The 13,488-nt window shown below is 42.4% G+C and overlaps 2 protein-coding genes across 3 annotated transcripts in view; both read right to left on the bottom strand.

Moving 5' to 3' along the window:
- The window catches only part of LOC139023166 (vacuolar protein sorting-associated protein 41 homolog), a 5,851-nt gene extending 5,830 nt beyond the window's left edge, over window positions 1-21 (bottom strand). Inside the window, exon 1 of the mRNA XM_070435639.1 lies at window positions 13-21. Coding sequence (XP_070291740.1) covers window positions 13-21 — 9 coding nt within the window. The remainder of the gene's footprint in view (window positions 1-12) is intronic.
- The window catches only part of LOC111953891 (vacuolar protein sorting-associated protein 41 homolog), a 35,923-nt gene that overhangs the window by 10,791 nt on the left and 11,644 nt on the right, over window positions 1-13,488 (bottom strand). Inside the window, exons 1-13 of one of the 2 annotated variants that reach the window (XM_023973383.2) lie at window positions 7,042-7,147; window positions 5,564-5,641; window positions 5,406-5,480; window positions 4,195-4,257; window positions 3,961-4,026; window positions 2,300-2,419; window positions 1,873-2,086; window positions 1,657-1,754; window positions 1,328-1,457; window positions 1,082-1,197; window positions 828-884; window positions 465-526; window positions 263-344 (exon numbers count right to left, since the gene is read on the bottom strand). In XM_023973383.2, coding sequence (XP_023829151.2) covers window positions 263-344; window positions 465-526; window positions 828-884; window positions 1,082-1,197; window positions 1,328-1,457; window positions 1,657-1,754; window positions 1,873-2,086; window positions 2,300-2,419; window positions 3,961-4,026; window positions 4,195-4,257; window positions 5,406-5,480; window positions 5,564-5,641; window positions 7,042-7,059 — 1,179 coding nt within the window. In that variant the 5' untranslated portion in view covers window positions 7,060-7,147. Of the gene's footprint in view, window positions 1-262; window positions 345-464; window positions 527-827; window positions 885-1,081; window positions 1,198-1,327; window positions 1,458-1,656; window positions 1,755-1,872; window positions 2,087-2,299; window positions 2,420-3,960; window positions 4,027-4,194; window positions 4,258-5,405; window positions 5,481-5,563; window positions 5,642-7,041; window positions 7,148-13,488 lie in introns of those variants that run through there. The other variant, XM_070435420.1, reaches the window with a different exon arrangement.

Below are 13,488 nucleotides of genomic sequence, written 5' to 3'. Positions count from 1 at the left end.
AAAAATGAAAACACGAAGCATACCAAACTCTTTGGTTCTTTAAAACCTGCTGTATGTATAATATTGTGTGCTATAGCTTGGAAAATAAATACCTGTGACTGGATGACAACATAATGATGTTTGTGTCCAACATTAGGGGTGTTTTCCTAAAGTGAAATCTGCTTTGTGTTCGGTTTCCTTGCCACGATACTAAGGAGTATCGCGAATACGGGTATCGTCCTGGCCCTGTCACTTTGCGATGTCACAAGGTGGACTGACTCACCTTCAACTGCCCAATGGTTTTAAACCTGTACACCTCATTCTCCCAGAGTTCCATGTTTTTCCCCAGCACCTTCTGACACTTCCTGGATTGAAGAGAACAAGAGAGAGAGAGCGAGAGAGAGGGGGAACAATCACTTAATCTACTCCTTGTACTGGTATTTTGCAGAAGAAACACAACTGACAGAACTAAAAGGCTGTAGTACCTGGCAGCGGTGTCGTAGTCACCCTTCTCCACCAGGTGATTTATGTAGGCCATCCCAATTTTCTGATTAGAACAGAAGAGAAAGTCCATTAGGGAACAAAACATGAGTAATGGACTGTGTCTTCTGGAATTTCATCAAGTGTTGTATGTTCTGTAGTTTCATCTGGTGTGTATCATGTGATTTCAACCAACTGAGAAGACAAAGGTTACTTTACCAACCTCTGCGTCGTTAATTTGCTAAAGCGGGTTGACTTATGGTGGGATCCGGTAAAATACATATGTGTAGGTAAAATAGGAGCAAGAATAGAGAGTGAATAGCACTATTCAAGGTACGAATAAAACATGACCAATGCCTATACAGTACCTGGACTTCATGGCGTTTAACGTTCTTGAAGCTGATCTCAGCAGCCATCAGAGCTTCCTGTATAATGCATTATTACCTGTTATAAGCACGCATATCTTCTAATGTCTTATAAGGTATATAATATGTATCTCAATGCAACACATTTCCTGAAAATCTGCTCTCAACTGATCACATGAGAAGATACTGTACAACGCAGCAAAAATACTGAAATCCTCATACCAAGTCTGCTTGACTGGATCCTTAAAAACACTGACCTCATACTTCTTCTTGTCCAGCAGCCAGTCAATGTGGTCATCCTGGTCTCTCTCTTTGGCCACCACAATGTCTTTCGGGCTGATGATGTAGAACAGGGATTCTCCCTCAGAATGTTCTGTTGACACGAGGGTACAGGACAGAGCATGTGATCTATCCTGCATAGTAGGTTAAAGTAGCTAGAACGTGGAAATGCAGACTGTCTCTCGGAGTAGTGTTTGCCGGGGGGAGGTATCTGACCGACTCACCCAGCCGGTAGTCTCGACACTCGTTCTCCTGGAAGTTGCGGACGGTCAGGGCGTCTGATGAGATCTCCTCAAAGCCCTCTGGGAGAGGCTGGATGATGTCCAGACGAGGCCGTGCTCTGAACTCCTCCTCCTGATCAGACACACACACACACACACACACACACACACGCACACACACGCACACGCACACGCACACGCACACACACACGCACACACGCACACACGCACACACGCACACACACGTAAACATGTCGACCAGATCAACATTTAAATATCATGTCTGTGACCACTTAAGCCATTCCATCACACAGTATCTAACCAAACAGTACCATGTGGTCAGAGTTTCCCTTCACAAAGTACAGGTTGACCAGCTGGTCTGCTAGAGGCGCCAGGCCACTGATGAAGAACTCGGTTTCAAACGCAGACACTGCAAGAGAGAAGCCCAAATGACTCCACATCACCTCCACATCCTGTTACAGTAAAGTCCCAACAAAACATGTCGTTACATTAAAACTGTGACTAGTACATGCATGCCCCGCCCTCACCAATTTCCACATAACGGCTAGGAAGGTCTCTCATCTCCGCGTGGTCCCTCTCCTTCACGGCACAGATCTTAACGGAGGAGCCCCAGCCGATGATAAGGGTGGAGTTGTCTTTCCAGCACAGACTGCACGGGTACATATCAGGCCGCAGGCTGACGTTATCCCGTAAGACGTTGGTGATTCGTTGTTTGGTGCTGATGTCATAGATTTTCACCCCCTGAAAGAGACCAATACAAACAGAGTATATTCACTCTTTGCATGTCTAACGCACTATGCATTTCATGTTTGTGACAGACATGTCAACGCGTCTATTTAAGATGACACGCTGTATGATGCAACAACAACAAAAATAATTCCAAACAGATACAATAAAAGTCCACCATGTTTCCTGTATAGTCCATGTATCTGAAGCTTTGACTGCTGTCCTTACCACATTGTTGGCCCAGGCGATGAGATTGGCCCTCCACTGGACGTTAGTGATGGTGCCCTCCCCTTCGTGCACAGTGGATGTCTTCCAACGGTTCAGCCAGTTCCTCTCATACAGAAGAAGCTTGGGAGAGCAACATAAAAAAACATTTCACATCAGAACCATGTGCCATTAATATCCAACTTACTACCATGGTTTCAAGACAGGCACAAGCAACGGTGTCCTTCGAGCAGTGGATTGTGGTTCTTGTATTTCCACCACCAGAGGGCAGTAGAGCACAGGGACAGGAGGACAGACAGTGTTGTGTCAGTGGGTCTCCCAGAGTGGGAGGATTGTATTCAACTTGAGCTTTATCATAAATATTAAGTAAACAGACATTGTCTTTCAACACTGTCTAGCACAGCTCAGTGAGCAGACATGATCTCATCTTTACCTGATTCAACTAACTGATCAATGTTTATGATATTTACATGATGTGAGTAAAGAACTGGAAGGGTAAACTAAAGATGGCACGAAAGATTGTGGTCTTCATACAAGACTGACAAAATCAATTCTCGAGAACGTCCTTATTTCAGTAGGTTTGACGGCATACGTGGTATTTCTCTGAATCACTGATTCTCGTCAATGGCTTTGAGACATAACGATGGCTGTAGTCCCTCTTTTCAGTCGGCTGTGGCTTCACCTCAGAGAAGGCCATATACATAAAAAGCATTTCAGGCCCTTTTAAAGCATCTCTCAGTGTCACAGTCATATAGACGGATGTACAATAGCCTTTAGTTATTATGAACGGGGGGGGGGCGGCGAGAGGGAGACAGCCCCGGCCTTTAATTCAACAGTCTGGAAATGTTAACAGTTCTCTCCACAAAGAGAGGATATGACACTGGAAGAACTGTGGAGACGGAATTGAATTGCCTTTGACAGGATGTGGCTCCATTTGAGGCTTATTGATTTTCCTCACAGGGTGCTTTATGGAGGGTCTTGAGCACACGGAGAGGGAAGAAATCAGTACCAATTGTGAGAAAATGGAAAAATAACACTAACAATGAGCGTTTCATAAGTCGAGCAGCTTAAACACTTTTACCTTCGCCAGGGTTGTAGGTATGTATATAACTTTTTTTCTCCAATGTTGTTGGGGGGGATTTTACCGTGCTGTACAGATTTTTTTTCTGTTGTATCATTTGCACTAAGTGGTGTTGCGGCAGACTGCAGTCTTTGGCCATGGAAAGGGAACATTAGTACCTACCATAAAGTGTTTTCTGAATCTGAGACACATTTATGGGTATGATAGAGAAGAGACTGCTGTGTCAGCCTACCCAGGACCCTAAGACTATGGGTCCTCCTGATAATGACATCTATTTGGTGTGCTTGTGAAGCACTGCCTTTCAAACACTGTTGAGCGAGCAGCACTTTGTGAAAATGGGCCGCTTGCCCCGGAGTGCACTCCAGACGAGAGACAGGGGAAAGTAAGAGCCTTTCACACCACCCAGCAAAAGCCTACAAGGGAGGAGGCTCACAAGAACAACATCTAAATGAATTCATTTTGAAAAACAACGGCTAATATCCTATCCGCATTAGCTAACGCTCAACAGTTTTCAACTACACTGCTAACACTTGAGATGGGCTATATACTGAAATTACATTGAAAAATACCTTTCAAATCTCACCTTGTTGCCTCCGGTGACAAATTGTTTGTAGCTTGAACTGCTGAACCGAGGGTGCAACGCCACCACCTGGAGAACATGGCGAGTGGATCCATTTTAGAACGCGTCAAGAGTTTAGAAGCAATGGTGGGGGCTATCTTGAGACGCACTGAATATATTAGTATACCACCTCGTACATATACTCTCAACTAAAAAGTATGAAGTTAAAAGAAGTACAAGTATTTGACATCCGCTTACTTTGACAGGGCAGTCAAAGTTCTCATGGAAGCCCTCCCTTGTGTAGAGTCCAAACACTTGAACCTGCAATAGAGAAAGTGTAGAATGTCAGTATAAAAATATAAAAAAATCTGTACTGTGTTTGCAGCTGTTTCTGAGGCACTCTTGTGTATGCAGGGGGAGTTCTGGACAGCAAGACTGATTGGATCACTGCTACCCTTCCACTGGGTCACCAATTAGTGGCCAGGTTGAATCTCTGAACCCTCTGGTGCTTTGACACGAGCATCGTAATCTTTGGCTTTACCACAGCCGCAGTTACTGTAGTTACCGCAATACCTTATGAAACAATTACACTGTACCACAGCCTGACTGTCTGGGAGTCAAAAAGAAAGTTTCAAAAAGAAACATCACGCCCTTTTTCACTCTTCATTTTCAATCCCATAGATGATTCAGGATTATTTGAAGGGAGTGACACAGATTAATGGCAAACTGAATTGGTCGAGGATGAAAAACTGCAGCGGCGTCGATTTTAATTGTCAACGCCACTTTCTGTGCGACAAGATCTTGTTTCGCCGCTGGAGTGCGAGCGAGGAGGCGATATCAGAGAGCATATCTGGACTGCAGGATCCATGAAGGATGGTAATAATGATCAGGAGAGGAGCGATAACAAGAAGGTAGAGAGCACTGAGAGGGTATCCATAGAGACCCGATGACTGACAGCCAGGCAGACAGATGGGAGAGTCTTTCCCCTTAGAACATGAACATGTGCTTGTTCAAAACCCTATACATTTGTAGATTTATGAAAGTAAACAGGTATGAGGAAGATAAAGCTTCTGGTTTGTAAAACTTATGAGTACTAGGGCACATACCGTATTTCTAAATTCCCTTTCTCCAGGTAACAAGTTCCATTAAATTCTAAATATGAACAAGAATATCCTTTGCTTTTGGCATTGATGAAATGAGTTCAACACATTATATAATTTCATGGTAAATGCAAAGTGATGTTCAACGTATTACACATAATACCTTGCCACTTAATGGTGGGGCAGAGATCGAGGCTACATTCCAAATGGCACCCTATTCCCTAATTGAATCAACGTTGTTTCCACGTAATTTCAATGAATTTACGTTGAACTAACGTGGAATAGACGTTGAATTGACATCTGTGCCCAGTGGAGTGTCACTCGTACGGCCTGTACGGCCACCAGTTTGGAGCAGAGAGATGATCTCACCTTGCCGTCCTCAGAGCAGATCCCCATATGCTCTCCACTTTCATCCAGACTGATCTGGTTGATCTTCACTGGACTCTGAGGAAAGACCACAACAACATTGACACTGAATGACTGGGAACGTTCTGAGAGCATTATTTGGAATTGAGTTGAGTACTTACAATTTCAAACTTCTGAGTCAGATTTCCTTGGATGTCCAGAAGGAAAACCTTCCCAAAGTGAGTGCCCAGTGCAAGGAACTGAAATGGAATAAACCTGAGATTAATCGTTAGGACAATTCAAGATTTTTAGCAAAAYTGTGTACTACTGGTGAAAGCTGTGGCAAGAGGATTAAAAATGCACTCTGTCTAGCATAGCTGGGGAAGGCGAGTAGTGGGCTCTGGGGCAAAAACTGTGAAATTACAGAGGGTGGGAAAACCCTGTTTATTAAAGCAGACAGTGTGAAATGGTATTTTGTCTCTCAAATTAAAKRGCTTAAACATAATACATGCGCTGTACATCTGGCTTCTCCTTGCGTCGCCAGCAACCCAACCACCGCCTCTCCTGCCCACCATAAAGCTATTATTTTCTACAGAGCAGCAACTGGTTTCCCACGTTTCCTGCTTCTGCACAGTATGTGAGTGTGTTGAAGTGTGTGTGTGAGAGAGAGAGTGTACGTATGTGTAGGTCCGCTGGGACAAGAAATTATAAAAACTGGGAGGCTTTTTGGCATTAGATTAAGTGTGCGTTCTTCCACACAGGCCCAGCTCGAGCCCCTCCCCCTAATCCCTCTCCCCTGTGTGTGCGGTGAGCCCACCATGCTTCAGTGCAGTCTGTAATGAAATGCTTATATTTACAGGCACAGCTGAGCATGTCAAACAGAGCCCCTGCAATCTCCCCAAATAAAATACCCCAAAAATAAATAAATAAAGGGATCAACCTTGCGAGGCGGAGCGACTTTTAAAAATGATTTATTAGAATGGAATTGTTCAAATTAAATTCCGATTCAGGCACTGAAAATATGAGGCAACATCAGGCAAAGCGGCGTGTTGGTGGTTTTATAGGTGCTGGGGGTTGGCTGGGTCGGGGGTTTGTGTCACAGTACAGGTAGCGTAGCTGGCAGGCGGTGCACAAGAACAAAAACACCGGCAAGAAGGAATGTCGGGTAAAATGTGGAATTTCTGCACAGCAATGTCTCTCACTCTGGCACGATTGCTTGTTTTTAGGATCAGAGAGGAGAGGAGAGAAAAAATAAATAAGTGAAAATCAATAGTGGTTAATAAAACATCAGGTGAGCAGACGTAACCAGGTATGACTCGTCCTCTGTTCAGACGTGCATGAGTGCACGCGGTGCCATAACGATTAGCCATCCAGCTCAGATGGCCCGCTGAAAAACAGAAACGTTCAAAAAGAGAACATGGGAGCAAAAAGCTGAAAGAAACTGAAGAAGAAAGGGATAAAGAAAATGGCCGGCGGCAGCTGATGTGTACCTTCCCTGAGTGAAAGGGATGAGTGGAGGGTGAGAAAGAAATGGCCTGCCTCTCCATGTTGTAGAAAGAGAATGCTAACCGACATTGAATATATCAAACGTGCGTAAACAATGACATTTTAAATCTAGTGTAGTTTAGCCAGCAAAGCTTTTCTAGGTTAGGACCTGTACCTTATCATGGACAGTCATACAGCTGGCAGCATCCTTTTGGAGAATCTCAGTCACCCCATTGGCCAGTCGCTCATACTTCAGCTTAGGCTCCTCCTCGCTGTCCTCTTCCTAGTTTGAAAGAGGGATTCAGTTAAAACAATCCAGCATAACTCGTCTATAATACACCGAATATTACACTGGCACAGATTCATGCATTCACATTGCTGATAGGGAATTCCCATACCAAATTCAGATTCCCTATCAGCAAGGTAGGAAATTCAATACAAAAATTCCATAGAAAATTCCCTTTCACCATAAGCAAGGTAAATGTTTCTAGATACACAAATAAACGTCGAAGGCCAGTCCACTCTCCATCTGTAACCAGATCATCCTTCCTCTCTACTGGCTGTGCCACACTGTCCCGGGAACATAAATTGATTACAACCCTCCTAGGAACCCCAAGCATGTGTGCTGCTGCCATATTCTCCTGTTGTACATTTGCTGTCACAGCCTGAATATTCCCATAACCCAAGTTTTATAACCAATGCTGCATAGACTGTGGCCCGCCTATATGGTGCATCAAACACAAAAACAAAAGAACTGTCTATTATGAGCACTATGGGAGAGGTGAGGGCCGCGGGCAATGTGTGGAGAGAATGTCATTTCCAAGAACCATCGTTTCCCACTCACACCGCCATGTCTATTTCCCCTGTTTATTCCCATTGTGAAATTTCTAATGCATGGGCATTTGTCACGGTTTACCGAGCCATAACACAGAACAACAACAAACTCTTTGCCTCCATACAGAGAACAACATGCACTGTTTTGCAGAGGTTTTTTTAGTCTGGTAAGTTTCCTTTTCTTTTTCTTTTTTAGGCTGATGAGGCTCTACCAAATCAACACATTTTCAATTAATAAATATTCAGTAGGCATGCTAAGAGGAGTCTGACAGAAAATGTATATTAACAAAACCCATGAGGGGGAAAAATTGAGTGAAACGTGAATCGCGTCTACAGAGCATGGGCCAAGAGACTGGTGGGAGCATGTTACTTGTTCCTATCTAGTAATCTCTGGCAAAGCCTTAAACACATCGGCTGCACTCCCACTGCCTTCATCAAGTTTGTCTGCTGACAACCCAGCGACGGAGCACAGGCGAATAGCAAACGGGCAAGCTACAACACAATAACTAAAGAAACAGGGCCTTGTAACAAATTCAAAGGGGACATACAATCATGCAAGTCCCAGGTGCTTTTTGTTTTGCCTGTCAGTGTTTTGTGTGTTAAAGTAGTAGAGCGGATTCTGTTTGTGGACTGGTGATAGGGGGCAGCAGGCTTTTCATTTACTGGTTGAGATTTCTTCCCCCCCCCCCATTCTGAATTGTTTTTTCTTTTGGGAGTAGGGATGGAATTGTTCAATGTACTGGCCTATTCCTGACATTTCATTCTCTGTATCATTTTAAAGACAGGCTGCTCCTCACCGAGCAGTCTGGCATGCTATATTTTATTTAGCGCTTCAGACACAAAAATTAAAGGAGCTGGATGATATAAAAACATATCCAAAATCAAAATGTTTGTTGCTAACAGTGGTACTTCACAAACCGCATCATCTCTGACATGGTCAGACATGGTATTTCTGCTGTTGATCCAGATTTGTTTTTCACAACATGAAAACATCCAGAAAATTGCATAAGAACATTTCTCTAAATCTGCCGTTTTTGGTGTTTCTGTTAAAATAAGAGGTTGTTGTATTATGCTTACTGGTGGGTTACCATTCAATAGCGGAACGCATTGAAGTTGTCTACAAGTTTACTTCTCAGCCTAAATTAATGAAATGTCTTAGTTGTTTGTAAATTACAACACTTACTCAGACTTCGATCTGTGGATTCTTTCCACTTGGTTTGCCTTCCTAAATTACACGTGTTATTAATGGACAGGGGCAATACTTTATAATCTGCTAGAGAACTGCATTACAGTGCAATAATAGAGGGCAATACGTACAGAGAAGTAAACTGTTAGCGTTAGCTAGGAAAAGATACTGTGTAGTTGTTGAATGTTGTCTTTGTTTACATTGTTTAAGCATGGCTCCAGTGCGGCATTCTCCATTACCAATGCATGCGATTGCCACACGAGGTCCGCAAATGCAATTAAACCATTTACATTTTGAATCATTCCTAGAAAAGCCGAATACATGAAAGATAAAGTTCGATTGTCGTAATTGGACTGCAAAACATGCCTGTATGTCTGACAGACAAAGAGGCTTACGCTTCTCCTCTACTTCTGCCAGGATGATTGGTAGAGAGAAAGCAAACCAGCGTTCTATTTGCAACTACTTCCATTAGTCAATTTTAGATATTGAGTCTAATCTGCTCAAAAGAAACTAAACCGAAATTTCACCAAATGCAGTTATAGTTCAAAAGCACCCTTGTTGAACAAACGTAACTGTGCCAGTATGAAGAAAAAATCACAATGACAGAAACCAGAAACGTGTGCAAATTATGGGTCTCAGATTTTTTTTTGTTGCAAAATTGGACTTGCACCCTCATCAGTCTTCACATGACTCACAGTAGTTCTCAAACAATCGGCTCAGGGATTCCCAGACCATTGGCTAGTGTATTTAAGCCAATTCCACGCGCTAGCCATTGTGAATGTTCATCTTGTCACTAATATCAAGCCCATGACTATTGCATCAGGTGAGCTAGCTCATGGCTAACAGACAAACTGTGAGAAGTGGTCTGGGGGGCCCGAGGAGAGGTTGAGAACCACTTGGCATTAGCCCCTAAACTGCAAACGCCCGGGCGATATTAGTGCTGCGCATTACTACACGACTGTGTGTTGTCCTTATATACTCACTACGTTATACTAACTACTACTACTGGACTGATCTACTACTACCTACTGGACTACTCTTACTATACTACTAACTACACACTATACCTACTACCACACACTAACTAACTACTGACATTCTACTAACTACTAGACTACTACTACTCATACACACTACTCACAACTACTATACTACGTACTACTCTAACTACTACTACTACTACTAGTAACTACTACAGACAACAAAACAAAACAACACAGGTAGCCTAGTGGTTAGAGCATTGGCCAGTAACCAAAAGGTTGCTGGAATTGAAATCCCAGAGCTGAACAAGGTAAAAAAAAATGTCGTTCTCCCCTGAGCAAGGCCGTTAACCCACCTGTTCCCCGGCAGCCCGAGACGTGGAATGTCCGATATGGCAGCCCACCACCTCTCTGTTCAGAGGGGTTTGTTAAATGCGGAACAGAAAACATTTCAGTTGAATCATTCAGGTTGATACACTGACTAGCTATCCCCCTTTCCTTTTAATATCTAATTAAACCTGAAAAATAAGCTAATAAATACTCATGATATCAGGACTTGAATTCCCCAATGGTATTAATGAACGACTTGTCGTGAGTATCAAGACTATCAGTACTATCAGGTCTCCAATCTTTCAGGTGAGGAAGTGATAAACTTTACTCCTGTATGCTGTGGCTGTGGCTATGCCTTTTTACCTCTATCTCACTAGGCCCAACTCCTCCAATCAGACTCCCATCTTGGCTGAGATGGCTTTGCCTCTTACCTCGTTCTATCCCACCGCATCACTAGAAGAGGGAACTGCTGGGAACAATCAACACATTTCCTCAGATCTGAGTGATTCTGACAAATCATACTCCATGCCTGCGTCTACTGTGAACACAGAGAGGCCTTGGGCCCTGCAGGTATCAAGAAGAAACATTTGTTGTCAACCTGTCTTAAAAGCACCTCATAAGGACACATTTCCCTTTTATATTTTCTATCCAGTTCTGGAACACTTTGTAGTCCATCTGGGTTCTCCAAGCGATAGAGCCTATTCAATGTCTGTGGTTTAGTCTATGAATACTGAACAAAAATATAAACACAACATGTAAAGGTTTGTCCCAATGATTTATAAGCTCAATAAAAAAAGATCCCAGTAATTTTCCATAATGCACAACAGCTAACGTTCTCTCAAATTAATGTGCCAGAAATTTTACATCTCTACTTAGTGAGCATTTCTCCTTGTGCCAAGATAATGTACATGTAATCTACCTGACAGGTGTGGCATATCAAGAAAGCTAATTAAACTCAGCATGACTCATAACAAAAGTGTTTACCATAAAATAAAATGTACGTTTTAAAGCCACATTTTGCCAAGGCCGGAATTTTTTTGTTGCAATTTTATAAACAAATTTTCATGCAATTTCCTAATATTTTAACTTATAAGAAATATTAAAAAATCACTTTTTAAAGCAAGCTTTCTTGCCAGAATGCACACATTTTGCCATGGGCGGAAGAGAAACATGTTGCCACCTTTTATAAACATATTTCATTGCAAATTCTACTTATTTTGCCAATGGGGGGCATGAAGATACATTTTTTGCAGGGTTAAAGCTAATTTAATTTAATTCTACCACATTTTGCCATGACGTATGTCCATGTTAATGATATAGTGAGTGAGGGTGACTAACAAAGTAATGGGGCCCCCTGAGGTCAGAGCCCCTGGGCACAATGCCCTGCGTGCCCGTCAGTATTCGGATCCATGATTAGTTAGATAACTGTTTAGATAGTTTAGAATAACCCTTGTTTCCATTGAACCCATTTGTATTAGACAAAAGCTAATGTTCGCAAAAAATCATTTCGAATATGTTGTATGGCAATTGGCAGATATAGCAGAAATGTTCTAAAGATCGACAACCATTATTTATACATTTCGACAAGGGGATGGAATTGTTTCCATTTGTGAGCGTTCTGTTAACAACAGAATGACGAATATAAACTTAGGTATAATTTTAATAATGATGATTTGCTGAAAGTCATTTTTGAAGGTACGGCAGGGCACGTGATGGTCACCCGTACTTAAAACTCCAACTCCACATTAACTTCCTAAATGCCTTACGCTAAGCAAAAATTGCCTTTTTTCCTTCCTGTTACTAAAAAATAATGTTTTCTTTGCAGAGCAGTTCTACAGGAGTGCAAGGTTTCACCATGCGCATTCCGACAGTGACGATACGTTGGCACATGGGAAGTTATTTTGAAATATGTAAGCAATTTATGTCAATTATTGGCATCTATCTAACTTCATGGCTTGAATTTCAACAAGCGGCTGACGCTGGAGACCATGACAACAGATTAAGTGAGAAGGGCAATAAAGGGCCTGTACGCTCTGATTTGAGGCGCCAATCGAAGGTATTTAAGCTAAAGCACAAGTCGACATCTGACACAGAGGTCTCCAAGAGTATCCTGCTATATAGAAGATGGGATTATAACCGTGGTACGCAGGAGAAGGACAACCGGATCTTCTGCAGTCACCTAGCAGCAATCAGGCCATTCTGCTAGACGTGGCCCAGAAAGAAGCAAACCCATCAGTAAATACACGTCAGTCGCTTGGAGTTTGCCAAAGGCACATAAAGGACTCTCAAGACACTGAGAAATCAAAGATTCTCTGGACGGATAAACCAAGATTGAGCTGTTTGGCGCTGATGGCCGAGAGTCTTTAGTGCCGTTGTTGGTAAAAACTCCATAGCAGGCTGTCATGTTTGCTTTTACTGAGGAGTGGGCTTCCCGTCTGGTCCGCTAACCATAAAGGCTGGATTGGTGAGTGCTGCAGATATGAAATTGTCCTACTGGATAAGTTCTCCAATGCTCCACGAGGAACTCTAGAGGCTCTGTTAAGATTGACCATTGGTTCTTGGTCACCTCCCGACCAAGCCCTTCCTCTCTCCCGATTGCTAATGTGGGCAGGTGCGACAGCTATAAGGAAAGTCTTGAGTGGTTCAACAAGATCTTCCATTTAAGTGGGATGGAGGCCACTGTTGGTTCTTGAAGGGATTTCTTCAATAATGCAGAATTAGTTTTGGTAACCCTACCCTAGGATCTGTGGCCTCAACACAATTCTTGTCTTCGTACCTCTACGGACAATTCTTTTGACTTATGGCTAAGGTTTTTTGCTCTGACATGCATTCAACTGTGGGAATCTTATATAGAGGTGTGGTTGCTTTCCAATCAATGTCCAATCAATTGAATTTACCAACGAGGTGGACTTCCAATGCCAGTTCTGTAAAAACATCTCACGGACCATCATGTGGTAAGCAGGATGACCTGAGCTCAATTTCAAGATCTAATAGGAAATTGCTCTGAAATACGTTAATGTTTAGATAAGAAAAAACAAAAAAAAAATTCTGTTTTTTATTTTTTTATAAATTTCACAAACATTTTCTAAAAATCCAGTTTTTGCCTTGTCATTAATGGAGTATTGTTGTGTAGATTACTATTTTTATTGTATTTATTTATTTAATAATGTTATAATTAAAGGGCCGTAAATGTAACAACAATGGTGAAAATCAAGGGGTCTGAATACGTGTTCCAAATGCGTGTAGCATTCTCAAATCCTTCAAAGTCTTACTATAGTAGGGCTTTAACTTC

This window comes from Salvelinus sp. IW2-2015, linkage group LG27 (genome assembly GCF_002910315.2).
Source record: "Salvelinus sp. IW2-2015 linkage group LG27, ASM291031v2, whole genome shotgun sequence".
Classification (NCBI taxonomy): Eukaryota; Metazoa; Chordata; class Actinopteri; order Salmoniformes; family Salmonidae; genus Salvelinus; species Salvelinus sp. IW2-2015.
The sequence above is the reverse complement of the archived record's forward strand: the minus strand, read 5'-3'. Positions and strand labels throughout refer to the sequence as shown.